Genomic DNA, 27,730 nt, shown 5'->3' with positions numbered 1-27,730 from the left:
AATTAGGTTCTTTGAAAGAAACTTAGAACACCAGTTTATGGCGATAAATCCCCCTTGTAGGAGCAAACACAGAGCAGAGGTAGCCCTGAAGCTGAGGAACTGTTTGATATTTGGCATAATTTTCAAGTCCATGGCTTTCTGATCAAACTTCCATTGGGCACTGTAAGTTTGAATTTCTCTCTCTGTGTTAGAGATCTCACCCTCCTGGTATCTAGGCTTGCACAGCTGCTGCTTCTTTTTTTCTTTTCTTTTTTTAAATTTTAATTTACTGATTTGAGAGAGAGAGAAAGGGGGAGAGAAAAAAACATTGATTTCTTGTTCCACTTATTTATGCATTCATTGGCTGATTCTCGTATCAACCAGAGATGGAACCTGCAACCTTGGCATATGGGGATGACGCTCTAACCAACTGAGCTACCTGGCCAGGGCCTTCTTGCTGCTTCTTGAAGTAAGCATCAGTGAGATGTTTGGGGATTTTTCACATCACTGATAATCAATTTTGGTAGAGGTGGTGATAAAAAATTTCTGGTGTGTTCTAAGCAGAGGAACTCAATTGAGGGACAGAGGTCCAGTCACAAGTAGCAGGCCACTGCTCAGCTGCTTCAGGAAAACCACCCTCTTGCTCTGTGGTGCCCATGAGGAAGATCAGAATGGTCCCAGGAGTGATGCTAGCCCCCCAGTTTCTTCACATGCTGATTGAAGGGTTTCTCCCCATGGCTCAACAGTTTTCGAGGCTCATCTTCAGTAGGATAATATCTGGGCATTTTGCAAAATTTTACCACTTAGGTACCACCATTCTTGTCACCAAAAACTGGTTTTGTGACAGCAAGAACCTTCTTTTTTCTTTCAATCCTGGATTTAGCTGCTGAATACTTCCTCTTGTACATGGCCTTTTGGGAATACATAGTCAATAAGGAATACCTGCCAATTCCTCTGACCACAACAGGGTTTCAGCTGCAGTGGGGCTTCCCCTCCTTAGGCATGTTGGTCTTGAGGTTATCCTTCCTAATCTTGCCACCAGCATTAGCCTTCTTTTTTTTTTTTTAATTAAATTTATTAGGGTGACATTGGTTAATAAAATTATATAGGTTTCAGATATACAATTCTACAATATATCACTTGTATATTGTACTGTGTGTTTACCACCCAAGTCTTCCTCCATCACCACTTATCCCCCCTTTATCCTCTTCTCCCTCCCCCAACTCCCTTCCCTCAGCATATTGTTGTCTGTGTTCATAAATCTTTCTTTTTTTTCTTTGCTTAATCCCTTCACCCTTCTCACCCAGACCCCAACTTCCTCCCCTCTGACAGGTGTCAGTCTGTTCTCTGTATCCATAAGTCTGTCTCCACTGTTTTGGTTTTTTTTTCATTAGATTCCACATATGGTACTTATCTTTCTCTGACTGCCTATTTTCACTTAGCATAATACTCTCCAGGTCACATCGGACTTCTTGGCTTAAGCTTTCTTCTCCTTAGTGTTAGGCTACTCAGCTTTTTCACCTGCCATCTTCCAAGATGGGAAAGAGCCTGAATATTTTAATAATGAATTAGAAAGCCATTGAATGAGCCATGTGCTCTCCTGATAATGGAAGTTGTGTTTAGAGCTGATCCTATATAGAAAAACATCATCAACCAAAACCAATCCAGAAACCATACAAAGGTTTAATTGATTTAGGAAAACAAAGGGATATTTAATTACAAATTTTAAAAGCCAGAATTTCAGTATCCAATTAGACTGAATACTTTGAGTGCAGTGTGTCCATTAATGAATGGTCAATACACAGGAATGGCTTCATGAAGACTAAAAGCCTCTTTGTCTCCAGTACCTGGGAGTATTTTCTGTCACTCCCTCTGTTCCAGTCATACCTTCTCAGATGCTGGATCCCTTAAGAGCCTGGGTATCATACACAAAGCTCTATACCCTAAAAATTGTTTCTTCTTTCTCCTCTTTGAGCAAAACTTCTGTTTAAAACTTCACCTATGAACTTGTCAAAAATGTTTAATCTGAATCTAATCAAGTCTCTAGACTTAACTTTGATTTTACAGAAAACCCAGGAACAAAAAGTACAAATGACACATGAAACAACAGTAGTAAGATATCCAGGAAGTAAGATATCCTATAAGAACACTGGCTTGGACTCTTCAAAGAAAAGAACACAAAAGAAAAGATGTTAACGCTCTCTAGATCAGAAATTAGCACACTTTATAGCCCATGGGCCAAATGTAGCTAGCCCCTGGGTTCGTTTTGTTTTTCATTAAAGTTTTATTGGAAAACAGGCTCATTATTCTTCATGTTGTCTATGGCTGCTTTCACACTATACTGGCAGAGTTGAATAGCTGTGAGAGACCATACAGCTCACAAAGCCTAAAATGTTTACTCTCCAAGTCTTTACAGAGAAAAGTTGCTAACCCTGCTCTAAATTAAAGGGACACAAAACAATGCAATATGAGAACATTTATTTGACCCTGATTCAGGTCATTGCAAAGTATATATGTATTCAGAACCGGGGGGGGGGGGGAGGGGGGGAATGTCTTTGTTCTGTTCCTTGGCATCAAAGAGAAAAAATTTAGCATCACAAATCAAAAATTTATGCAACAAACTTTTGAAATTTGGTCATTTGGGGTGGATCCTATATCCAATTCTTAATCTTCCACCCAATGATAAATTGTATTAAATTACTGGATACAATGTTAATTTGGAGGTCCAATGATAAGTGTATATATTTAAACGACACTTTAGAAAAGGTAAATTAGATCCTACAAAAAGATCCCAAATGGGTTACAAATTTAATGTCAATGACAAAAGATAAACAGAAAAGTATTTTAGAACTCCTTTTAAAACTCCTTCTAACAAAAATCAGGAATCCTAAAAGCATAAAGAAGACTGACATATCTGCCCTGCTGGAGTGGCTCAGTAGTTGAGCATCAACCTTTAATCCAGGAGATTGAGGTTCAACTCCGGGTCAGGGCACATGCCCAGGTTGCAGGCTCAATCCCCAGTGAGGGCAGCACAGGAGGCACCCAATCAATGATTCTCTCATCATTGATGTTTCTATCTCTCTCTCTCCCCTCTCCCTTCCTCTCTCTAAAATCAGTAGACTTTAAAAAAAAAAAAAAAGATTGACATATCTGAATATGTAGAAATTTTAAATCTTTCTGGAAAAAAAAAAATCATCATTAACAAAGTAAAACAGAGCAATAAACTGCAATACATAATAGATTTTAAATTCCTATAATACAAAAAACTTCTACAAGTTGATAAAGAAATCGTAAGCAATCCAATAGAAGAAACAGGCACAGGATGTGCACAGGCAGTCAAGAGGAAATCCAGATAAACGGCTAATGGACACACTGACAACAGCCTCAACCTCACCAGTGGGCCAGGAAATGCAGGGGAAAGCAACAACAGGGTATCATTTTTAAAAATCCAGGTTAAGAGAAAAAGAATAACATTCAGGGAAGGTAAAGATGTAGGCAAAGGAGCAACTTGATGTGTTGCTGGCAGAAGTGTGAAATATTACAACCTTCTGAAAAGCGACCCAGCAATAGCTATTCAAAGCTAAACTACGCATACCCCTTGCGACAGGAACTCTCATTCTAGAGCTCTCTTACTGAAGCAAAGGCACCAGTACAGAAGGAGATATGTTTTTTGCTAGATTGTTTGGAGCAGCAATTCTCAGCCTTTTTTACCTCCCGCACACATAAACTAATTACTAAAATTCTGTAGCACACCAAAAAATGTATTTTTTGCCGATCTCACAAAAAAATAGGTATAATTTTGATTCATTCACACTGGACGGCTACTGTTGTGTTGGCTGTTGTCTTTTTTTTTTTTTTTGACAAAGGGGAAAAAGGAGTCAGTGCCCCTGACTAAATAGTCAGATATTGCATGTTTCAAAATTCTTGTGGCACACTGGTTGAAAATCGCTGGTTTGGAGTGGCAGAAACAGCAATTAAAAACAAAGTGGAAACAACTTGAATGCACAATAAATAGAAGAGTTAATTAGGATGTGGAGCGAGTATTATGCAGCTCTTTAATAAAAAATGAATAATTTATGCCTGTATCTACTGACCTGGAGAGCTGCCCATAATCTATTTAGTGGTAAAGCAAGTTGTCAGAGTAATGTGTATCATATAGTCCAATTCTGGTACAAACATCCAGCCACTCTTTATAAGTATAATTATGTTTGTATTTGCAAGGAAGCCAATGTAAAAGAATATGACCATTGGTAGAACTGGGGGATATCTTATTAAAGACATATTTTTTTATTTTTTTTTACTAGTTTTATGAGCAAATATTCTTTTGTAATTCTTAAAAAGGAACTTAATAAATAAAATTTACTTGAGAAGGGAGTTCTTTATCCCATTTAGTGACAGTTTAAAGAGAGTTGGGACCATAAACCTGTTCCTCTGCTAGAAGTCAGCTGCATATAACTTCTACTGATACTGCTGTCAGGGCTGTGTATCCAACTTCTTTCCTGACCGCAGTGTCACCCAAATGTACATCTCAGGCACCAATGAACACACACCAGTGTACAGGTTACTCACGTAATCAAAGCACACTTATGTACAGCAAACTCTACTGGACTCTAGGGACAGGAGAGTGAGCAAAGCAGACAGTGCTGGTCTCACCTTCATCCTGGTATTCTTTGAGGACATTCTTTGGAAACATATTCTTTATATGACAAGTAGATACAAGAGCAAATAATACAAAACGCCATCCATTTCTGCAAGAAGAAATCTGAGGTGCGCAACTACTTATATTTTCCAGGAAGTAGAACTGTTTAGGGTGCTTTCTTCAGGCCTTTTGGAAAGATTATATTCAGACAGGTATGACTTTTTAATGCTTCACATTCTACCACTCCCTATTCATTTAAATGTTGCATAAAAGCCTTATGTATCAATTCTCAGTGACTTCCAGTTCATTCAGTTTTTTCTGTTGATTTCTGACAAAGCCATAAGCAGAGAGAATTTTGCTTTGGAAAGACGTCTTCTTAAATGAGGGCTCCAGAAATATAGTTTGAAGGGGAAATGGTTTGTTTCTGAGCACCTATGATGCCCACACACTGTGATAGCTCGCCATGAGGAACACTAGCGTAGTAAGACTAGGTTTCTGTCCTCCCAGAATTTGCACTCTCCTAGAGGACAGACACATCAACAGATCCTATCCAAAAAGTGAAGTATAATGATAGGGGTATGTGCAGGAGGCTATGCAAGTTACCTGTGACATGAACAGCAATCTCAGCTCTGTTTGGTGAGCCAACTCTAGTTTGCCATTAATAAAAGTATCAGAAAATCTCCCTCTGAGAGATAAATATCTTCAGTTGAGGTTTTTTACCTTCTACCAGTCACTTCTCAAAATAAAAAGGGGGGATTTATTTGGTTAATCCTGAAGTCATCTTTCTGTTTAAAATTCACTATTTGTTCCCTTTATAATATCAACTCTAACAAGTATACTTAACAAAATGAAATAAATTTCATATTGTAATTTTATTACAAAATTGGAATGATGAGTAATATTTTCCCCTACCTTAAATGAAATTAGGTATGTACCACTCGCTAGTGTTTAATCAACATAAAACTAAGGAATTATTCTTAAGAATTATTCTTAACAAATAATACATGCAAAATTACTTCCATTCTTCCAAGGTACGAATAATCTTCACTTCACCCTCTCACTCAGTAAACGGATGTTCCTCAATTTTCTGGCTTTAAATCTCTTATCTTCCTTATTCCCTCCCTGGGTCAATGTGAACCAACTCATTACTGTGGCAGGCAACTCTCTGCAGATTGCTTTCAGATTAATCATTTCTGCCCTGACATATCTCCTGAGCAGAGTTCTATATTATCAACTTCATGCTGGACATTGCCACAAAGCCATTCTGCTAGTGCCTTTAACCCAATGTCCCCCAAAATGAACTCTAATGCTACATAATCCTGGGTTGAAATCCCAGTTCCACCATTTACTAGCTGTGAGACAATGGGTAAATTATTTAAATTCTCTGAACCTGTTTTCTTCTCTGTAAAATGCAAGAGTAGTTCCTTAGCAATACGATAAGGCATGTAAAGACCTGAGCAAACAGAAATCACTGAATATACATATATTAGCCATCTTCTCTCTCAAATTTGCTCTTTACCCTTTGTTCTCTCTCTCCAAAGAGCATCACTATCCTTCCAGTCACCATCCTTTAATTCCCATGGTCGCCTTTAACGTCTTCATTTCCCTGTGGCTAATATCCAACTAGTTGTCAAATATTTCAATTCTGCCCAAATAAATCTAATTGAAATTAACAAGCATTTGTGGAAAGCCCACTCTTGTTTGTAGGCATTGGGCTAATGTGTATGTGGATATAAAGAAGAGTAACCTGCCTTTAAGGATGGGCTGGAGCCCTGGCCAGTGTTGCTCAGTGGTTAGAATGTCAGCCCACACGCCGAAGGATCTTGGGTTCAATTCTTATTGGATCCCCGGCCCTGGTCAGGGCATGTGCGGGAGGCAACCCATCGATGTATCTCTCATATCGATGTTTCTAAACCCCTCCCTCTCTCTTCCCATCCCCCCCTCCATCCTCAGGTGAGGATTAACAAAAGAAAATAATGGGCTGGGAGCCAGAGGTATAGGTCCAGGTGAGCAGAACTATAACCAAGAAAAATGGGATTTGAATCCTTACTCCTCCACGTATTACAAAGCCTGGGGAAATCCGATGAGCCGGTTTTATTTTGTTCAACTACAAAATGTGAGCTACAATACTTACCTTACCTGATTATATCCAGAATTAACTGAGATGGCAAATAAAGGGCTCTAGCCAGAGGCTGATACATTAAAGATAGTCTTTTTTTTTCTTTTTAACTCAGAGATTCCTTAAAGATCAAGTTGTGGGGTGAGGATGGGGAGATGGGAGGTAAGGACTGTGAAAAGCTGTCAAGATTTCTGGACTGCCTTTTAAAGGGGATGGCCAGTATTCTACTTCAGCCAAGTACTGAAACACAGGCCCAGGGATGTTTTGATTTTAAGACAAGTCAGAAAGTTCACATTAATGTAAACGCACCAGTTTTTTAAAACACTGGTATGTAACTTAAAAACATTTTTAAAGTGTGCACAAAATAAAACATCTGCCAGCTAAAATGTATGTCATCAATTTGCAATCTACTCCTTAATGGCTCAGAGGGAAGGAAGCAGCAGCAAATACAGTTCCCTCGCTAGAAGCCTCAAAGGCTTGGGGAGAGTGGAGAGTGATGCTTTTTATTTTAGTTTTCCCTGGGCTGGGAAAATGATAACAGACAAAATAGAGAAGACAATTTAGATACTGCTGTTCAGAGACAATGCCAAAGAAAGCGGAGACCTTGAATACCGTTACCTCTGGGTCCATGGTGTTGTATAACACAGAATTGAGCTGGTTTAGTACCTGCTTCCAGGGAAAGAGCATCTAAACCTTTGGGATTTCTCCAGTGTTATTCTTGGTGGACCCCGATATTTTGTGCTAATGAGGTGACTCATTGTGGGCCCCTAGATAGCTTATGCTAGAGATGATCCGGGATGGAGACAGGGCAAGCAGGAAAGACGAACCATGTGATCAGAGGGTTGGCTTTGAGCCACTTAATATCAGCCCAACCTCTGGGAAGGGGAGAAGAGCTGGAGATTGAGTTAAATCATGGCTAGGTAATGCGATCCCAATAAAACTCGGGACACCAAGGCTCAGTGGAGCTTCCTGGTTGATGAACGCATTAATGTTCGAGGAGGGTGACGCATTCTTATTCCAAGGGGAGAGAGCATGGAAGCTGTGTTTGGAACCCTCTTAAGACTTCAACCTATGTGCCTCTTCATTTGGCTGGTCCTGATTTATATCCTTTATAACTGAACTGTAGTCATTAATAGAGTGATCTCCTGAGTTCTATGAATTGTTAAAGCTAATTATCAAACCTGAGGGTGGGAACCCCCATATTTGTAACCAGTTGGTTAGAAGTGTGGGTGTTCTGGGACTCCAAAACTTGCAACCACAGTCTGAAGTGAGGGTAGTCTGTTCGGGACTGTGCCTTTAACCGTGAGGTCTGCACTAACTCTTGGTGGTTAGCATCAGCATTGAATATTGCAGTATTGCAAGAGCATATCCTTTAAGTGTAAGTTTAACACTATTAACACAGTTTAATAAACCTAAATTGCTGGTGCCAGAGAGAATCCTAATCTCAGGAGTAATCAGGAGTCAACCATTTGCCTAAACTCAACAGCCTGCATTTCAGTCACAGGTGGTAATGTTAGCAAAGTAGGTGACAATGAGAAGACAAAGTTAAACTGGAAGTTATCCCTTTCTTAAAGCAAAATAGAAAACTAACATTTATTCTCCCTTAAAAACTTCTCATCACAAGTCTGCCAGAAATATAACCAGTGAGGGTTTGTCCTTCAGGCACCAACAATATGTATTACTTATTTTCATTCAATTTTAAATCTTTGCCATTCCCTCCACTCCCACCAACCCACCTCCCCTTCCATGGCAGGCCTCCCACCTGAGTTTCTACTCCCACCACTCCTTGAGCTCTAATTATTTCCTCAAGTCAAATAAAGTTGTCTGGCCTTAATCAATGAGAGTTTTCCTCTCATTATCACTTACTATCAGATTGTTAAATTATTTTGGCTATCTCACTGAAAACCTTCACATCTCCCTTATCTGCCTCTGTCCTTGTTGTACAGAATACTAAAACACATAGGGTTAAAATCATATTAAAACTTGATGTCAATACCAGAAAAAGTAAAAAATAAAGTCAGACCCACAGGCAGGGGAGTAGGTGCTGGCTGCTGTGGCACCAGGCAGAGCCCACAGATGCCCTAACCCTCCCACCTCATCCCCACTCCCCACCCCCACTGCTCTTCTCCTGGGTCACCACCTGGGCTGGCACTGGGGAGGTCCAAGGGCTCTCCACCTCTCCATGCTGCCAGCCCTGGGGCTGTGGAGCCAGCCCAGTGGCTCTTGGGATGACAGCAGAAGAGGAGGCTGTGGTAAGAGGTAAAGTGATAGAAAACAACCAGTGCATTGCTTCCATGGTTTCCAATCATGAGCCCATGGATAAAACCCACAGCTATTGGCTCTCTTAGCCCACATGTGACAGTTTCCAAGAAAATGAAAAGGAAATGATTCAGATCAATCCCAAATGGAAGGTGGTGAACAAGTAAAAATGAAGACCTTTAGAGAAGCTCATAGACAAACCGAAAAGCAGAGCAGAGATAAAATGAATAACCCATCTGCCATGATCCCTCTGTGTAAGCCCATGGTGCGAAAACTGGACAAACTTAATTTTATTTTTTTAAATATGTCTTTATTGATTTCAGAGAGAGAAAGGGAGAGGGAGAGATGGAAACATCAATGATGAGAGTCATTGATCGGCTGCCTCCTGCACACCTCCTGCTGGGGATTGAGCCCCACAACCTGGGCATGTGCCCTGACCGGGAATCAAACCAAGATCTCCTGGATCCTAGGTCGATGCTCAACCGCTGAGCCACACCGGCTGGGCGACAAACTTAGTTTTAAAGATGGCCATTCAACAGTTGAAATCTTTAAAAGGTATGAAAAATTCTTATGCAGGAGATATTTACAGACCTTCATTTACTCAGGATAATGAGCTCAGACACTTAATCCTTAAGAGTGCGGAAGGCTTTCCAGTTAAGGTTGAATGTGAAAGAGGAAAAATTCTCTTCATTTCTAAGTCAGTCTCCAAAATACTTAATTATGATCAAGTATCCAAAACAGGATATTTTCCTTACTATGTTTAGGTTTTTGAACATATTTCAAAGATTTCTTTCTGAACCCTTTTTTCCACTGGGCTGTGGGATTAATGGGCTTAGTTTCTGCTAAGTTAGAACTCCAAGAGCTATGGAAAGAGATGTGTAAAGAATATTGACTTTTATTACTGATAAAAGAGTTCACTTCCTAATCTTTTAGTAACTTATTTTCCTGAATCTCAGCTTCCTCCTATGTAAAAGTGGAAGTGATTAGATCTGTCTCTCACGATGTAAAACCTTAAACTCATATTTGAGAGTGTCTTAAAAAATAAAATATCTGCTCTTTGTTTTACAAAGTCATGTTTACCTACATCCCAAATATTACAGCTCTAGACAAAAATTATTAAGGTGAGACTAATTGGTTTTGATAGTGATACTCTCATTTTTCAAAATGTCTTTAGTATCTTTTCAAAGTTAATTAACTTCTATTTGTATTTCTTAATGAACTTTGTCATGTATTTAAGAATATATGCAACATATAGTGGAGCTTAAAGAATAATAAAAACACTTGGTGCCCAATCACCCAGCTGAAGAATTAACAAAATCAGTATCTCTGAAGCCCCTGCACCCCTCTTCCCAACTGCATTCTCTAATCTTCCCCTTAAAGGTAACTTATCTTTGCAGTAACTTCCGGGAGTCACTTTAAATTCCAAATGTTTCTTTGCTCCCATTTCTTGAAAAGACTGCCCTTCCTCCACTGAATCACCTTTGCACCTTTGTTGAAATCAATTGACCATGTATAGGTGAGTCTGTTTCTGGACTTTGTGTTCTACTGCACCGATTTGTGTATTTGTTCTTTTTCAGTTAACTGAGACCATAAACCAAATGACTTTGATTTGGTGGCTACCCTGTGATCAGTATGTTCTTTATTAATTGGGAATTGAGACAGTTATCAGCATTCTATATAGAAAATGGGGCTAAAAATCAATGGAAAGTAATTCTAGTACAAGCCTTATCACCAATTAACTGAAGTCACATACCTCCATGTGTCCTGGGGACAAAGACACCTACCATGTGGGATTATTGAAGGTCAAGTGAGGAAACATAGAAAAATGCCCTGAATGGGTTACACGAATAAAATACTTTTTCTAATTTTTCATTTAGGAGTCTAAGTGCTCATGAACATCAGCTGCCATCCTTTTCTCCACACCTGAATATTAAAATTTGAACCTAGGACTTCAGCAATAACAAACAGCCATCAAATTTGTATAAATTTGGTGGTGATTTGCATCCCTGATCAGCCATTACAGGAGTGAAGCAGCTGCAGTCAAAACTTCCCCTCAGTGTCCCCTGGGAATTTAGGCATTTTCATAATCACTCTCATGCTGACGTTTCCCCCTCTTCTCCTCAATCTACAGTATAAGACCATCCTAAGAGTTAAAGCACACTAGTAAAGAAAAAAAACGTGAGGTTAGGAGTTTCTTTTCTGTTGATCATTTCAGTAAACAACTGTGAAATCAGAAATACACAATTCAAGAATCTAGTTCTCCCCTCTCCAACTCTATCTTTTTTTTAAAAATGGGGACAAGAATCCTTAATCAATTCTAATTAAGTCCAAGTAACATCAGTTTTACTACCTATAACCAGCCACACTGGGAAATAGCACTGTTAATTCAGATGCACTTCTAGAGTGGTAAATGGAAAGACCCAACCACTGCACCAACCCACTGGGTTTGTCACATACTCCTTCCATGGTGATGAGCTATTTCCCATTCTTACTTCTCCCTTTTAGTCTCATTTTCTTTCACAGTTTTTCTAATTCTAATTTAACAATTAAACTGCATAACAGAATTCAAATAATCACAAAGAGTTTTCCAGTTAAATGGTTCCTCCTCTTCTGAATTATACAGAAACATCTAGGTCAATTTTTGCCTTGAGCTATAATCTATCAAAAGTTTTACTCAGAGGACTTTTATTAAAAACAAATTAACAAGTATAATAAGTATCATGTCATCATCATCTAGATGATATTAATCTTGAAAGAGCATCTGAAATGAAAATAACAATTAAATTCCAGCTTCCTTTTAAAGTAAGTGCATACAAAAGATCACTACTATAATTTTCTGGGTCATGGTAGTCTGGAGTTGTAATTAGTTTTGGTTCATATATTTTGAATCTCTGCATCCTACTGATAGTACTTCAAGCTTCATCACCCACTTACCACATAAAAATAGCATATCTTTTTACAATGACAAATACTGATATAATAAGGCTGATTGTATTCCTTTGAATTATATATTTGCAACCATCTAGTACAGAATAACTTTAATAATACTGTACGAGTTAAAGTAACTGGAAACTTTTGAGTTTCTAAGAACATGGAGGACAATCTCCCTTAAAAGACATAAAATTTCCCTTAAAAGACATTTAGAAATGTTGGATAAATATAAAACATATCCTTCTAAATAAACAGCTAAGTCCACAAAAAAAGCAAGGGGGTCAAAAACAAAGGGAGCTAAAAAATCAATGGATTTTAATGATCACACAATACAGAAGACAAAGCCTTAGGTCCATACAAGGCAGGGAGGGAACTGAGATTCCTGGATAAAGCTGAAAATTTCCTCAGCAAAAGAGTGAACAAACCAAAAATCTACTTTCCATGAGAGAAGATAACAAAAATTATGTGAGATCTCAATGAAAATTTATAAAGCACAGGAAGAAAAAAACCACTATGATAACTAATTTTACGTGTCAACTTGACTGGGCATCTGAATCAGTTGACTAAGTGAAGATGTGCTTTCAACAATGTGGGCAGGTATCATCCAACCCACTGAGGGCCCAAACAGTATGAAAGGAGGAAGATGGGTGGACTCTCTCCCTCTCTTCTTGAGCTGGGATAGCCATCTTGGACCCTCAGACATGGGAGCTCTTTGTTCTCAAGTCTTTGGCCTCAGATTAAGAGTTATCCCATTGGGTCCCCTGGTTCTCAGGTCTTCTAACTTAGACTGAATTCTAACACCAGCTTTCCTAGTTCTCCAGCTTGCAGATGGCAGATAATGGGATTTCTAAGCCTCCATAACTATGTGAACCAATTCTTACAATACATCTCCTCTTATCTATTAATCTGTATGCTGTCCTATTGGTTCTGTTTCTCTGGAGAACCCTGACTAATACAGTCACCTTGCATCACTGTATGTGTGTGTATATATACTCTATGTACATAAAAAATATGTCAACTGTAATACCTCACTCACAAAACACTCCTTTCTCTGGAGTAAAAGGCATGACATCAATGTGATATCCATGGACATGCCCATTGTTCCTTGGAATTGGGACAAATGTGTTTCCAGTTATCCTGTTGGACTGCATTATGTCCAAGCCAACTATTTCAGTCATCCCTGAAATTCAACTGCTGAAATAAGTCAATCCCACAATTCAATAAGCTCATTTGGACAATTGAAAAGAAGGAACTAGTCCTTTCTATTCTTTTTCCTCAAAGTTCCAACCTTAGATTCAATTCATTAGCCTCAAAAATGAATTTGGATCATTAAGAGCTGAGAATATTCTTCCTCCACCGACTGGAATAGCAAGGTGGAAGCATCACCCCATTTCTTTTCATTATACAAAACCCTGTTAATCCCATAGCTGGTCTTGGTGTTCATTTCTTTTCCAGGGATCCCAACTTCTCATGGTTTCATATTCTGTTTCTATGGATAGTATCCTGTTTTAAATGCCCTGTATTACTAGAAAAACTTTTCTATTTAACAAAATTGGTGTCACTTTTTTCCTGTAACTGCTCCCACACTCATCCTCTCATTATTTTGTGACTCATATTTTAATACTCTGATGCATTCAGGAGCACATACCTTTCTAAGGTGGTTAGGTAGGCATCAGACTTATAAAAGGTGTTAAGAATGATACTTTTTCATCAATCTAGGTTTCTGATACCCAGGGTGTTTTTTGAAGACTGGAAGGATCTTCCATAACCATGACCTCCAGTCAGCTGTCCCTTTGGCATGATGCAGAAACTGTAGTGACTAGTGAGAAAATAAACTCTGAACTGATACATGAAAATTCAAAAAAGAGAAGAGCTAGGTGAATACACATAGATCATGTCAGTACTGTTTATTTCTCCTAATCTTAGTCTACCCTCACCTAAGTTCTTATCAATAATATCCCAAAGACACTATGCTAAAATTAGGATAAAATTGTGTTGAAGTTTATTCTACTCAATGGCTATAAGAAATAGAAATCATGGTATAACAGATTGCCATCTGTTCCTCTTATATACTGTCCCTTCTTCCATAGCAAATTGTATATGTAGCTATCCAGAATAAAAACATGTTCTTCCTTCCCTAATAGCTAAGTATGGCCATGTGTCTAATTTCTAATCAATGGGGAATAAGTGGAAAAATTGTTGTGGCAGCTTCAAAGAATCTTCCTTAAAGGACAAGAGATATGTAACTTTTGCCCCTTTCTTCTTTGACCCTTTCCTGCATCCTGTTGCCTGAGATGTAGATATAATGGCGTCTTGGACCATGAGGACAAGGATCACATCCAAGGGACAATGGAGTGGTCTGATGGAAAAGTCTGGGATTCTGACAGCTGTGTGGAACAGAGCCTATCTCTGGACTTTCACATAAAAGAGAAATAAACTTCTATCTTTTTAAAGCCTTTGCTAATTTGAATCTCTGTGACTGGCAGCTGAACTTAATTTAATCCCAACTAATAAAATAAGTAATGAAATATAGGATGGTAAAAAGCTTCCTTTTGAGTGAGCTGCAGAGTCATCCCACTAAAGGAGACTGAGATATATTCTCTGAGAAAGGAAATAAAATAAGGCAGGTCTAAGGGTTATTTGTATAGCATAAGTAAGCATTTTTTATTTTTAAATTTTTTATGTTTTTATTGATTTCAGAGAGAGGAAGGGAGAGGGGGAGAGAGAGAGAAACATCAAACGTCACTGATTGTTTTTGTTTGTTTGTTTGTTTTTAAATATATCTTTATTGATTTCAGAGAGCGGAAAGGAGAGGGAGAGAGAGAGATAGAAACATCAATGATGAGAGAGTCATTGATGGGGCTCCCTAGACGGCAACCTGGGCATGTGCCTTGACCGGGAATCGAACCCCGATCGCCTGGATCCCAGGTCGACGCTCAACTGCTGAGCCGTACCCAGCTGGGCTAAGTAAGGGTTTTTTAAAGAGGGAACTCAGCTGAGTGAATGAACTAAATCTCTGGCATATTCACAGAATGCTGATAGTTGCTATGAAGCTTAATCATGTTGATGACTTAACAAAGTACACGAGTTTACTAACCATTAATGTGTGTTATTGAACATGTGGCTTTAAAAACCTTTGGACTATTTACAGTGAGGCTCTCAATCAATTCCAGGAGGTTCAAATGGTACCAACTGTGATATAACCTTATAGGAAACTTAAGAAAATCTGTAAAACACTCACTCACAACAGCATCACAAGGCTAAATAACCAATGGGATACACTGTATCACTCTCAGAAATTTGTCAATTTAAAGAAAGTATCAAGACGCTTGAAAGATTTCAATGTTACAGAAGACAAAGACCAAAGATAAAAAGAAAATTTGTATAAACCACTGAATTAGATTGACAATTAATAAGACACAATACATGTGTCTTAATACACTTTTCAGCACAGCACAGCAATAAAATTTCTTAAAACCCTATAAAATAACTCAACCGTTATTTTTAAAATTTGATGCTTTCTACAAACTATTAGTTAACATTAGAGAAGTATATATGGTTCACTGAAACTTCAGGGGCCTCAAATGGTTTAAGTTAAATATACTTTTAAAATAATCAAAAACTCTAGAGTATAAACTAATTGCTTGTTAACTAATCTAGAAGCATATTAGGAGATATACTTAGCCTATCTAAGATGAATAGGTCATAAAACAAATAAGCTGCACCAAAAGCATAGAGCAAAGGGTAATTTTTTCTAACAACCTGTAAATTTCCTTACAATCACATTAGAGGGCATTTCTGAACCAATTAATATAAGCAAATGGAAAAGAAGAGTCACTGTCACAAATATTCAACTCACCCACAGATTTTCAGTAACTGAATAATCAAAGTGAACTTGTACTTTAATCCTACATTTGTCACTGAGCTTCTAATTATAAGGAAGAAAAATGATTTCCTTAAGACAAATAAAAGTTCAATTTCAAATAGCAATGGTGTTCCTTGATGAGGTCAAGTCCTAGAATATCCATTATGTATCTCCAAGGAGAAAGAAAAATCTAATTTGATTTTTTCTCAGCTTCATTTTTCTCAATTACGAGAAATATATTTTTAACTGCCACATGACATAAGTCATCTTACAAAATGAAGTCTCTACAGCAAGGCATGTGATCCTTTATCCCTCTCAGCAAGACTTCCTATGTGGTAAATTCTTCCCCCAAACAGAACTATTCAAAGCTGAACAACAAAATGCAGTAGTAGAGAGGAGAATAAAAGTGAAAGAAAAAATAAAGGGGAATGTTTTCTTCCTATTTTTCAACAAAACAGATACAAATTTGTATAATGCATACACTGTGTTTAAGGATATGTTTTTAAAGGCCCTTAGGATAAAATAACTGAAAGAAGATATACAAAGTATTAGCAACTTCCTTGGGGTGGTAGAGATAAAAACATTTTAAAAAAGAAGAAGAAAGCTTTGTATATCACGAATTAGAGTAAGAGGGAGAAAAAAAGAAAACCATCAAGTTTCTTTCCTCAAAACTGGCATTTACAAAATTCTTTGAATCATGTCAAGATTCACTGCAAAGAAAATGAAATGTGCTTAGAAAATCAAGCCAATAGATAATAGGTACAAGAATCCACAAGCTCTTCTCTTTGCTGAACTTCTTCAACGAATGTTTCATGATGAGTTTCATACTAATTTTAATTTCAGGCATAAAGTGGTAGTATAAAATGAATTCCACAATGAATAACAAACCCAGCTCTGTGAAAAACCAAGGGGCCCTGGATAAATCCTACCCTCTTTTTAAGTCCAATTCAAGTCACCATTTCATGAACTTTTTTTTTTTATTACTTCATTTCTCTTGGCTTTGAGTTGCCTAGCATTTTGCAGAGTCCTTCAGGTCACACAATCATAAACTTTATTGGTCAGAACTGTACACACAGGGCCTGCCTTGTTTCCTTAATCCAGACCAAGTTCTGGGTCGCATGTCTGTATAGCACAGAATTAGCTACACACATTCAGCACATACTAAAAGATAGCTGAAATGGAATGAAGTTATATAACTTATCCCAGAACTCAATTTTGTCTTCTCTAAAAACAATATTAATAATCCTAGTTCCCCAATGTCTGTATCACAGATCAAATTAAAGTGAACGTGGCAATGGAAAGCCTCCAATAGTTTATACAGGAAAAAATAGGTCATTCTCCCTTGGAGAGCCTACATACAAACGAACAGAAGCCCATTCTCGCCAGATTGTTCCTTTGGTAGGTGACGAGAGAAGGAATGGGACTCTGGTCTCTAAAGTCCTGTTTTGTCATTTCTTTTCACTTTTCTTTGACACTGGCTGCTGGAGTACAATGCTTGGTTTAACCTTTGAGAAAAAAGAATATAAAAAAAGAAACAGAGTAATTCCAGTCTTTTTAAATCTATTTTGCAAAGATGCCAAGAAGACAAATAAGACACTTATAAAACCAGAAAGTACTCTGGAGGAAAGGCACTAATGCAAACAAAATATTTTAAAGAGCTACTTTCACATTTCTAAATTCTGTGCCTAATACCCAGTTTAAATTGGTACTTTTAAAAAATGAAGCCAACATAGAAATCAGTAGAGGATCAACGCAAAAAACTGAAATCTGAAATCAACAAAAAGCAAGAGATCAACCAAGCCATAGGTTAGAAGGCAATCAAAACTAAGATAAAAGCCCTCTCCCTTCAAAATGACATCTCTCCTCTACCTAACGTTACAAAGACGAACTGGACAGAATAAAGATTTGTTACACAAGCCACAAATTTAAGTAAATCTGTAAGTTAAAATCTAGTCTTGGTTAATCATAATGAAGGAAAAGAATAAACAAATGGCTTACAAATCTGCTGCCAAAATTTGCAAAGGTTTTGGAATTTAATTATTGTTATATTTAATACAAACAAGAGGGAAGCCAAAAGGCAAAAGAACACCTAGAGTTTAGCAGCAGGAAGGCCATAAAAACAGCAAAGAACAAAACTTTACTATTTGAGGATCATAATTTTTCTGTAGAAATGTTTTGAAGCCCCCCGCAGAGAAACAAAAATATTCTACAAATGATATAGCAAATATTCCTAAATGCCACAGTGAGTGATACAGAGCTATTATGAACAATAGCATTTATTACTTAAGACATGGTTTAAAGGGTCATTCAACTATTTTATTTCCTTTCCCATCTTTCAGGCTCTACCCACACAAATGTACACACACCCTGCTAGGTACTATGGTGAAAGCTTATATATCTGAAATCACTTTTAAGAATCAAATCAATGAATGCACAGACAAAAATCATAAGCCCCAGTCAAGGCTTGTGCAGGAGACAACTAATCAATGTGTCTCTCTCACATCAATGTTTCTCTCTCCCCCTCCCTCCACTCTTTCTGAAAAGCAATGGAAAAAATATCCTCGGGGGAGGATCAGAAAAAAATAAGAATAGCATAATTTCTACTTTAGCTGGCCCTTAAAGTCTGGTGAGACAGGCAGTAGACAATAGACAAGCAACTACAAACAGAAGAGGCACTATAAAAAGGGAAAGGGAGAAGTATATATGGAAAGTAGTAAAAGAGGGGAAGTATAAAAGGGAAGTCAAGGAAAAATCTCCATAATCAAGGGACATTTGAGACAAAGGATGAAAAGTTGATTAGGTTGTTTCCCAGGGTAAGTTAAGTACCTATGCTTCTTCCTTGCTATTCATATGAAGAATTACACAGTATTCCTTCACCTTCCCTCTTATACCAGTTTGCCAAGTTTGTATTTCAGACCTTAGGATATCCTGAATAGCTGGTATATGAACAGGACAGAGAACACTACAGAAAAGTCTATTCTGCCACTATTTCCAATCATGTGGCAGGTAGACTTAATTGGACCTAACTTCCAGAAGTAAAGTTCAAGTTAACTCAAATTTAGAGGTAAGGACAGAGCAAATACGGCCATACTATCTGCATATGGGATATTACTAAACAACAACGAAAATCTAAAAACCTTTCCTTATGTGATTAAAAAATGATTCCAAAGAGATCTGGTTTTAAAAAAATATAAAGAACCAAAGAGGGCAGCTAACAAAGAAATATGAAATAAGGTGGTGAACTCAAGTCTGAGCATTTGAATAGAACCCCAGCCATTATTAAGCAAAGGCATCTTCTGTGAACAGTAACTGATACAAGCTATTCCCTTTGCCTAAAGCTATACTCAGTATCATTAGCTTAGCTGGTATTTTCAAAGGCAGATCTGAAGATGATGATAGGGCTTAGCCTCTTTGAATAAAACAGTGTGTTTTTAGTGGGTAAAAGACTGTATACTCAGTGTTCCTTAGACCAAAGTTCTTTAGCGGATACTGAAACAATCTTCTCAAGTGTCTAAATCTTCACAGAAAAAATACGTTTAGAGAATTGCTTGGCCTTAAAAATAAAATGAGGTATTTCGATTTCTCATAAATACCCTGAGAGATAAAAAACATTAACTGACCTGCTACCTCATATTCATCAAAGGGTTGTTTTCACCACTGGCACCATTACCCCAGCACCAGCATATAAAATACATAAAAACAGTTCAGTTAGTATTCAACTTCTTTTATTATTAAGACAGGCAGAAGAAAACACAACCAACTTTACAAATGTAATTTATCAAAGAAAACTATAAGTAGTTTTCATTATAAACAAATCAGGGATCCAAAATTTTTGATCTAGAGAATAAAAATGAATTCATTTAAAGTAAACGAAAGCCATGAATAAAAGAAGTTTCAGGCTGAAGCATATCATATGTTAGATGATGGCACCTACTGACTAAATGTAATACTGCGCCCTACATTTGTCATGGATATCTAGAGGAAGAACAAAGTTCCTGGTGGTGTGGACCAAAAAGATCCCCATAATCTCTTAGGTTTAGAGATTACAGCAGTGAGAAGAGGAAAATGGTGATCCATGGTCAAGGAAAAATCCTGTATTAAAGAACATTACACAATCAGAAAACAAGCTGGCAAGGGTATACTAAAACCCTCAGCAAAGCAAATCAATGCTGGTGATACAGAATTACAAAGATTCCAACCTTAACTTTCTTCCTGAAATATTCTAACATAGTCTTTTGGATTTTAATTTTTAGGTATATTATGTCTAATTTCACCATGAAAAATAAAAGTAAAGCAGGATCCACTTGACATAAATTATAAAGGGAAACTATACTCTGAAAAGTAAGATATGTTTCATTAATGATTCTTGACTGAGATAGCATAGTTAGGAAAAGAAAACGAGTTTTACAACCAGAGAAATTATGCTCAACTCTCTAACCCTCCTATGTGAGTTGTATGACCTTGAGAACAGTGTTTAACATCTCTGAACCTTTCTCCTCATTTACGTACCTTAAAACATTATTTTAAGAACTGGCACATAAGAGATACTCAATAAATAGCTATTGTTATACTTACTATAGAATTATAAAATTTTTCCCAAGAGGAAAATTTGGTCAATAAAATATGTTACTGTGCCATAAAATATCTAACCAATTAAGTTCCTAATTCCTATGGAATTCCTGGTTCTAAGAACATTTTTGTTCAGTAGAAGAGTTTTAACAAAGAGGGGGGGAAAAGAACATTTCTTTTCAAATATTTAATTTTGTTAACTTCCAGAAGACAGGAAATACTACCCATTTGGCTTCCTCACATTTAATACTCCATAGGCAGGTATATTATTTGTGAGATAGGACTGAGCTTCCCTATATGTGCACAACTACCAGCTATGCTCGAAACTGTAACTTGGGCTGTCCAACTCTGGTGGTGTGATGCAAGGAGCACCTTAATTCCCCTAATATTTAAAATGCATATGCTATGCAAGAACTGGATAATTAGCGCGCACTACCTAACCCTATAGTACTCACTTCCTCTCTGTGTCAACTTGGTTAATCAACTCCTTAAAGAGAAGCCATTCTAATCCTCCAGTAAGTAAAAGAGAAAAGCTTAGACTTTTTCTCTTTAAGGCTTAAACACAATCACTGAGCCTTTTTTGAATGAGATCTATTTTTTATGCTTGTCCCTGTGATTTCACAGGCAGTGGGATTTAAATAAATATGGAGTTTGTATTCTCTGCTTGAAGGAAAGAAGAAAGGAAATGACATCAACACAACTAAGCAGGGTAACTTAACATCATATTCAGAAATGTACTAACACAGTTTCAAGCACAATTTTCTGGCCCTTCAAAGACTGAAAATAAATACAAGCACTATGGACTTTTTATTTTGGGAATGCATGGAAAGCTAAAGTTTTTTCCAAGCTAAGCTTCACTTATCTACTTATGTTCTTAGAAACTGTGAAAAAAAATCAATACAAATTTTTTAAGATACACATACATACATTTGTATATATATGTGTGTATATGTATATGTTTATAAATAGTCATTATTTCCCATTAGAAATCAAGTTTTAACGAAGTCTGCCAATAAATCTTTTTTAAAAAAAAAAAGAAAACAATGCCCTAGATCACAGAAAATTGTAAAAAGAAAGCCCATAGTTATTATTATAAAAAAAGTCTACAGCAAAACTCAAAACCATTTTGAATTTCTGTTATTGGGAATTGCTGCTATTGTTAACAGTATCTATATTATACTTTTTGATTCATCAGTTTTTAAAACCACTATCTAAAAACAATTCTATGAGGTAGACATTTTACATATGAAAAACTGAGAAAGATATGTTAAAATTACTTGCCTAGTGCTACAAAACTAGTTAATGGGATAGCCAGAACTAGATCCTAGGTTTCCTAATTCCTAGGTCTTTCTACTAATCTGGTTGTTTCAAATTTTAGCCCCAGAATCCTCTTTCAAACTTTATCTTTTGTGGAAGCCCACAAATTAAATAGATAAAATTGTAGCTGCACTGACTGAAGTAGATGTTAAAGCCAGAACCCTCAATACCTAGGTTCCACCTTTCTCCCTAACCCGTGATAAACTTTTTTGTTTTTTAACATATTTTTATTGATTTCAGAGAGAGGAAGAGAGAGGGGGAGAGAGAAATATCAATGATGAGTCATTGATCAGCTGCCTCCAGCACGCCCCCTGCTGGGGATCGAGCCTGAAACCCAGGAACGTGCCCTGACTGTGAATCAAACGGCTATCTCCTGGATCATAGGTTGGTGGTCAACCGCTGAGCCCTGCAAGCCAGGCGCTGTGATAAACTTTGAGGCACTTCTGGGGATCATCATGACTCCCAGGAACACAGTGTAAAACACTACCACCAAAGGTCATCTCTCTGAATCAGTCACTATGGGAAATCCCTAAAGTTAAATTCTAATCAAAATATGAATAAGAGTAGTAACCAATAAAATAACACCTCTCACAGCAAACATATCTGAGATTTTTATAGTGTGGGGGAAGAAGAAACTTTCCCCTAGGTTCTTTCAGCTAGTCTAATAATTAAACTACACAGACAGATGATATTAACAAGAAAAAAATAACCAAATTTAATTACATGCATACATAGAGGAACTCCACATAAATAAGAGAGTCAGAAACCCCACATACAAGAGAGGGTCAGAGACAGAAAGGGAAAATGAGGTCTATATGACATTCTGAGCTAAGGATGAGGTGAGGCACCTTGGGGCTTCAGAGGGTAGAAAGATAATCCTCAAGACAAAAGATCAGATGTTCATTACTCAGAAGTTTCCCAGACTTTATAGACAGGTCATAAAAATCTATTTCTGGTGATAACCCTTATTATGGGCAAGTCCCCCAATTTAAATTCTTTAAGAGAGAGGTAACGGTTTCTTGTGAGCCTGCAGGGTCTTGACTGCTTTCAGCTCAAAATAATTCACATACCAAAGTGGCACATCTTGGGGAGGCCTGTTCTGAACCCCTTCAATAGTCACAAATACATATTAATGGAAGTAAAAGTTACATCCCATATTTACCATTCCAAATATCTTGGCCATAAAGGATTTACTCATTAATGCACTACTCCCATGCACTCGTGTAATATGATAGGAAGGGGAAAGTATTTCATTTCTTTGGCCATACCACTCCTCATTTACATTTCTGACATAAAAAAATTAGCTAAGCCATTTATTTCCAAAGTTAAATATAGATAACTTTCTTCACATAAAATTTAAATAAAATCTTATATGGATGGCATCCTATCAGCTATTCTAGATAAATAGATGGGGGTGGGGGCAGTGCCAAGAGAAGAATAAGTCAAACCTCCCAAAAGCAGCCAAAGGCTCCAGGAACACTAAAATGGAGAAACAGCTGGCAAAAGTAAAAGATTATTTCAAGGTTTCTGAGCAGTTTCTGAAATGTAAGTGATGAATAGCATTCACTATTGATGGATTGACATCTAAAGCAGATACAGAGGCAATAACACTTAATTTATAGGCATAAGTAAATGTACTGAGTGCAAAGTAAAATATAAATTTCCTGTCTACACCCACCTGAGTAAACCATTATAATATCACTACTCTGTGTGCTTCAACCAAAGGACTATTGCTTAGGCATACACAAGGCTCATAAAACAAAGAAGTCTTATTTTTTAACACACCAGCATAAACTTCCCAAGGTTTGAGCAGTAATCAACTAGCAGGTCAAGTTTATTATTCTCAAGTGCCAAATAGAAAGCAAACCTCAAATTTAATTTACCTTTGAAAATAAACCTTAAATTTGGAAGAGAAGCAGGGTAGAGATGATTAAGAGTATAAAGAAAACTACCAAACAATAAGAGACTACATCTATAAAAAGCATCAGGCCCTTGCCAGGTAGCTCAGTTAGTTAGAGTGTCCTCCTGATATGCCAAAGTTGTGGGTTCCATCTCTAGTCAGGACACATACAAAAAGCAACCAATGAATGCATAAATAAGTGGAACAACAAATCGCTGTTTCTCTCTCTCCCTACCCCTACTTCCTCACTGTCTCTAAAATCGATCAATAAAATTTTTTTAAAAGATCATATAGGTTTCAAGTATACAATTCTATGACACATCATCTGTATATTGCATTGTGTGCCCACAACCCAAACTCAAATCTTCCATCACCATATATCTGACACCCTTTATGCTTTACTAACACCTACCCCCACCAACAACCCACTTTTTTTTGAAGTATGCATGACTTTAAGCATATAGCATTCTTTTCTATGGGATTTATTTCTGCACTGAACACTTCATGGCCACAGAGGGCAAGCTATATAGATATTAGATATATCCTTCAATTATGCTTCTATGGTGGTGTTTTGATACCTCAGCTTAATACAAAGGCTAATGTCATAAACTTTATGATATAAAAGATATTAATGTCCTTGACTCAAAGAGTTTATCTGAAGAGAAAACTGAAAAACCTTCCACCAAACCCAATATGCAAAGTAAGTGAGGCAGTTTCACTGTCAATTCTTCTCTGTTTCTGTACTCTCCGTTTCTCTAATCCATCACTGATCCCCTCCAACCTTGCCTCCCTCACAGTCTTTATTCACTTGACCCTAAAGGCTCACATTTCTCAAAGTTCCATTCTTGGCCTTCCTCTGCTCCTCAATAATATCTTGACTCAATGACCAATGAACAAATGCTCATGACTCTTAGCCTCTCTTTTTGCCACTGAAGCCCAGAACCAAATTTCCAAATTCCTAATAAACATCTCAAGAACAATTCAACAAAAAGGAGCCAGAATTTGTTGGTTTTGAAGATTATCAGTTTCTACAGAGGCAAACAATATTAAAGTAAGAAACAAATTCTAAGGAAAGTTCAAATCCAAGGCACTGGCTAAGGAAACAAGGTCTAAAAGATGAGGTTGAGAGCGTAGCTATAAAATTCTTTGTAAAACCTCAGAAAGCACTAAGGTGGTGCCTCTGAGTACTATTCAGTTAGACAAAGGCCTTCCAGATTTTAAAAGCATGACTCACAGAACCTTTTCATCTAACACCAGAGGCTCAACAAGCTAAAAGCCACTGTCCCTTAGCAGAATCCCAAGATAGAAAATGGCTTATTTAATAGAGATTTTTTGAAGTGTGGTTTTTATCTAATGGAGTGAGCCCAAATAAGATTTATAGGAGATTCATAAAAAGTTAAAGAGAGCCCGGCCAGGCGTGGCTCAGCGGTTGAGCATCGACCTAGGATCCAGGCGATCACGGTTCAACTTCTGGTCAGGGAACATGCCCGGGTTGCGGGCTCAATCCCCAGTAGGGGGCATGCAGGAGGCAGCCAGTCAATGACTCTCTCATCATTGATGTTTCTATCTCTCTTTCCCTCTCCTTTCCTCTCTGAAATCAATAAAGATATATTTAAAAAAAAAAAAAAGTTAAAGAGAATTATATAGGCAGAAAACCTGCCCATTTGGACTGAAAGGAACAGAAACAGTACAAAATGAAGAGTTCTGCAGACTACCAAACATCTACAGGCAGGAACTAGGTAGAGGAAACTATGCAACTGCAAATATAGGCTACCTTTCATAGGAAAAGATAACTCAGAGTATGGAACCAAAAGCCCAGGAGATGGAGCTAAGAACCATGGAGAATTATTCCCAGACTTTGAATTCTAATCAAGAAACTATCAATCTGCATGCCCAGCTGAATTTCAGAAGTGGTATGAAGTAATTACATTTTTATGCCAATATTTTCCCTCTTTTTGAACAAGAGTGCCTATAGTAGTCATCTTATTCCTGAACAGCAATTGTATTTTGAATGTGTGGGAAGCAGATAAGTTGCCTCTTTAAATTTCACAGGTCTTCCTTGGTTTAGATGTGAACATCCTGGACTGTAAGCTGATGTTCAAAAGGAGAGACTTTTGCAGAGTATTGGGAGGGAGTAAGTGTATTTTGCATTGAGAGCAATGTCAATAATTTTGGCCAGAAAGTGTACTGTGGTGATTCAAACTATGTTCACAAATTCACTGATACTTCCTTCAAGGAAGAGAGTCTAGCCCCCTCTTGAGTGTGGGCTGGACTTAGTGACTATTTTCTAGCAATAATAAAAAAGTAACTTCCAAAGAATAGCATAGGCAAAGGGAAAAACAACAACTTGACAATGGAGAAACCTGGTAAATGCTACCTTAATGTGTGATGAAGGTTAACATCAACAGTCATGTCGTGTAGATTGTATCTATCCCCTAATACAGTGTGAGGAGAAAGGAACTTCATCTCTGTTGTATTGTTTCCCAAAGCCCATAACCCCAGTCTAACCATGAGAAAAGCAACATAAGCCCAGATTGAGGGACATTCTACAGGATATCGGGCCAGTATTCTTCAAGATTTATAGTCATGGAAAATAAGGAAAGATTACCAAAGGAAACTGGGGGATATGACAACTAAATGCATTTTAGTTAGTTTAGTTAGCAACTTAGTGGTACCCTGGATTGGATCCTGGAATAGAAAGGGAACATTAATGGAAAAACTGGTGAAATACCAATAAAATCTGTAGTTTAGTTAGTAACAATATACTAATGTTAGTTTCTTATTTTTACAAATATACCATGGTAATATAAGATGTTAACAGGGAAAACTAGATGAGAAGTATAAGAGAACTCCTACTATCTTTGCAACTTCTGTGTAAATTTAAAATTATTCATAAATAAAGTTAATCTATGGCAAAGAAAAATCAAAAATCATACCTATTTCAGAGGGTTTATAAGAGGACAGAACAAGTTAATGCATAAATGTTTAGAACAGTGCCTGGAACATGGTGAGGATATAATAAATAATAGCTATTATTTTATGTTAAACACTAGTAGATATTTGCTAAATAGATAAAAATTAAAACATGGTAACAGCCCAGCTGGCCATGGCTCAGCGGTTGAGTGTCGACCTGGGATCCAGGCGATCCGAGTTCGATTCCCAGTCAGGGCACATGCCCAGGTTGTGGGCTTGATCTATGACTCTCTCATCATTGATGTTTCTATCTCTCTCTCCCTCTCCTTTCCTCTCTCTGAAATCAATAAAGATATATTAAAAACAAAACAAAACATGGTAACAAACCAACAAGAGCTAGCCTCATTAATTCCATATTTGTTATACTGCTCCAGTCCGTATTATTTCCCAACAAAAATAAACTGTGACATATACTTACTTTAAAAAAAAAAAAAAGTAGAAATAATGGTGTACAAGTCAGAGACTAGGTCATATTAAGGCATCAGGCTTCTTGCTTCCTTTTCCTCTCTTGGATCACTCACTATGGAAGTAACCAGCTGCTATGTTCCTCTACGGTCAACAACCAGAAACGAACTGAGGCCTCTTCCAACAGCCAATGGGTGAGCCTGGAGGCAGAAGATCCTCCAGCCCCAGTCAAGTCTTGGGATGGCTGTAGCCCTGGTTGACATCCAGTACAACTTGAGGGACCCTGAGCTAGAATCACTTAGTTAAGCTGCTCCCAAATTCATATTCTAAGTCCTATGTGAGATAATAAATGTTTGTTGTTTTAGCCCCTAATTTTTTGAAAAATTTGTTATGTAGCAGTAGTAACTAATATATGGATTCTCTCCCTTATTAATTCATTCAAAATTTATCAAACACCTACTTTAATATTTTGAGGCTTTAAGAGATACAAATATAATGATAAACTGTAAGCTTCTTGAAGGCATAAACTAACAAGCCACTGTAGTGGACATATATTGCTTTTGTTTGTCCAATATACCTAATTCCTTTGAGAAACTACTCCTCACCTATTCCCTATGGTATCAGCTGTCAATCTACACCTTACCTTGCCCCTAGTGAAAAGGCCGGGCAAATACCACAAGCTTAAATTACCCTACTTCCTGTAAACAGTGACTTCTCCATGGGTAGCCATGTGTCTTAATCAGGGAAAATAAGAATTAGTCTTTAATCAATACA

At 37.3% G+C, this 27,730-nt stretch overlaps 1 protein-coding gene and 1 pseudogene across 3 annotated transcripts in view; both read right to left on the bottom strand.

The window, feature by feature from the left end:
* Positions 1-27,730, bottom strand: part of COMMD1 (copper metabolism domain containing 1) — a 67,200-nt gene that overhangs the window by 17,366 nt on the left and 22,104 nt on the right. The window contains exon 3 of one of the 2 annotated variants that reach the window (XM_081157084.1): positions 19,413-19,449. The exons of the other annotated variant lie outside the window; for it this stretch is intronic. Coding sequence (XP_081013210.1) covers positions 19,444-19,449 — 6 coding nt within the window. The 3' untranslated portion in view covers positions 19,413-19,443. The remainder of the gene's footprint in view (positions 1-19,412; positions 19,450-27,730) is intronic. 2 annotated transcript variants of the gene reach the window in all.
* LOC308566472 (large ribosomal subunit protein eL6-like) lies at positions 23-764 on the bottom strand (annotated as a pseudogene). Its single transcript has 2 exons — positions 419-764; positions 23-225 (listed from the first exon to the last, which is right to left on the bottom strand). The product of its transcript is annotated as a large ribosomal subunit protein eL6-like (transcript).

The sequence above is a fragment of the Miniopterus schreibersii genome (assembly GCF_964146895.1).
Source record: "Miniopterus schreibersii genome assembly, chromosome: 13".
NCBI lineage: Eukaryota > Metazoa > Chordata > Mammalia > Chiroptera > Miniopteridae > Miniopterus > Miniopterus schreibersii.
This window is presented reverse-complemented; position numbering and strand designations above follow the sequence as displayed.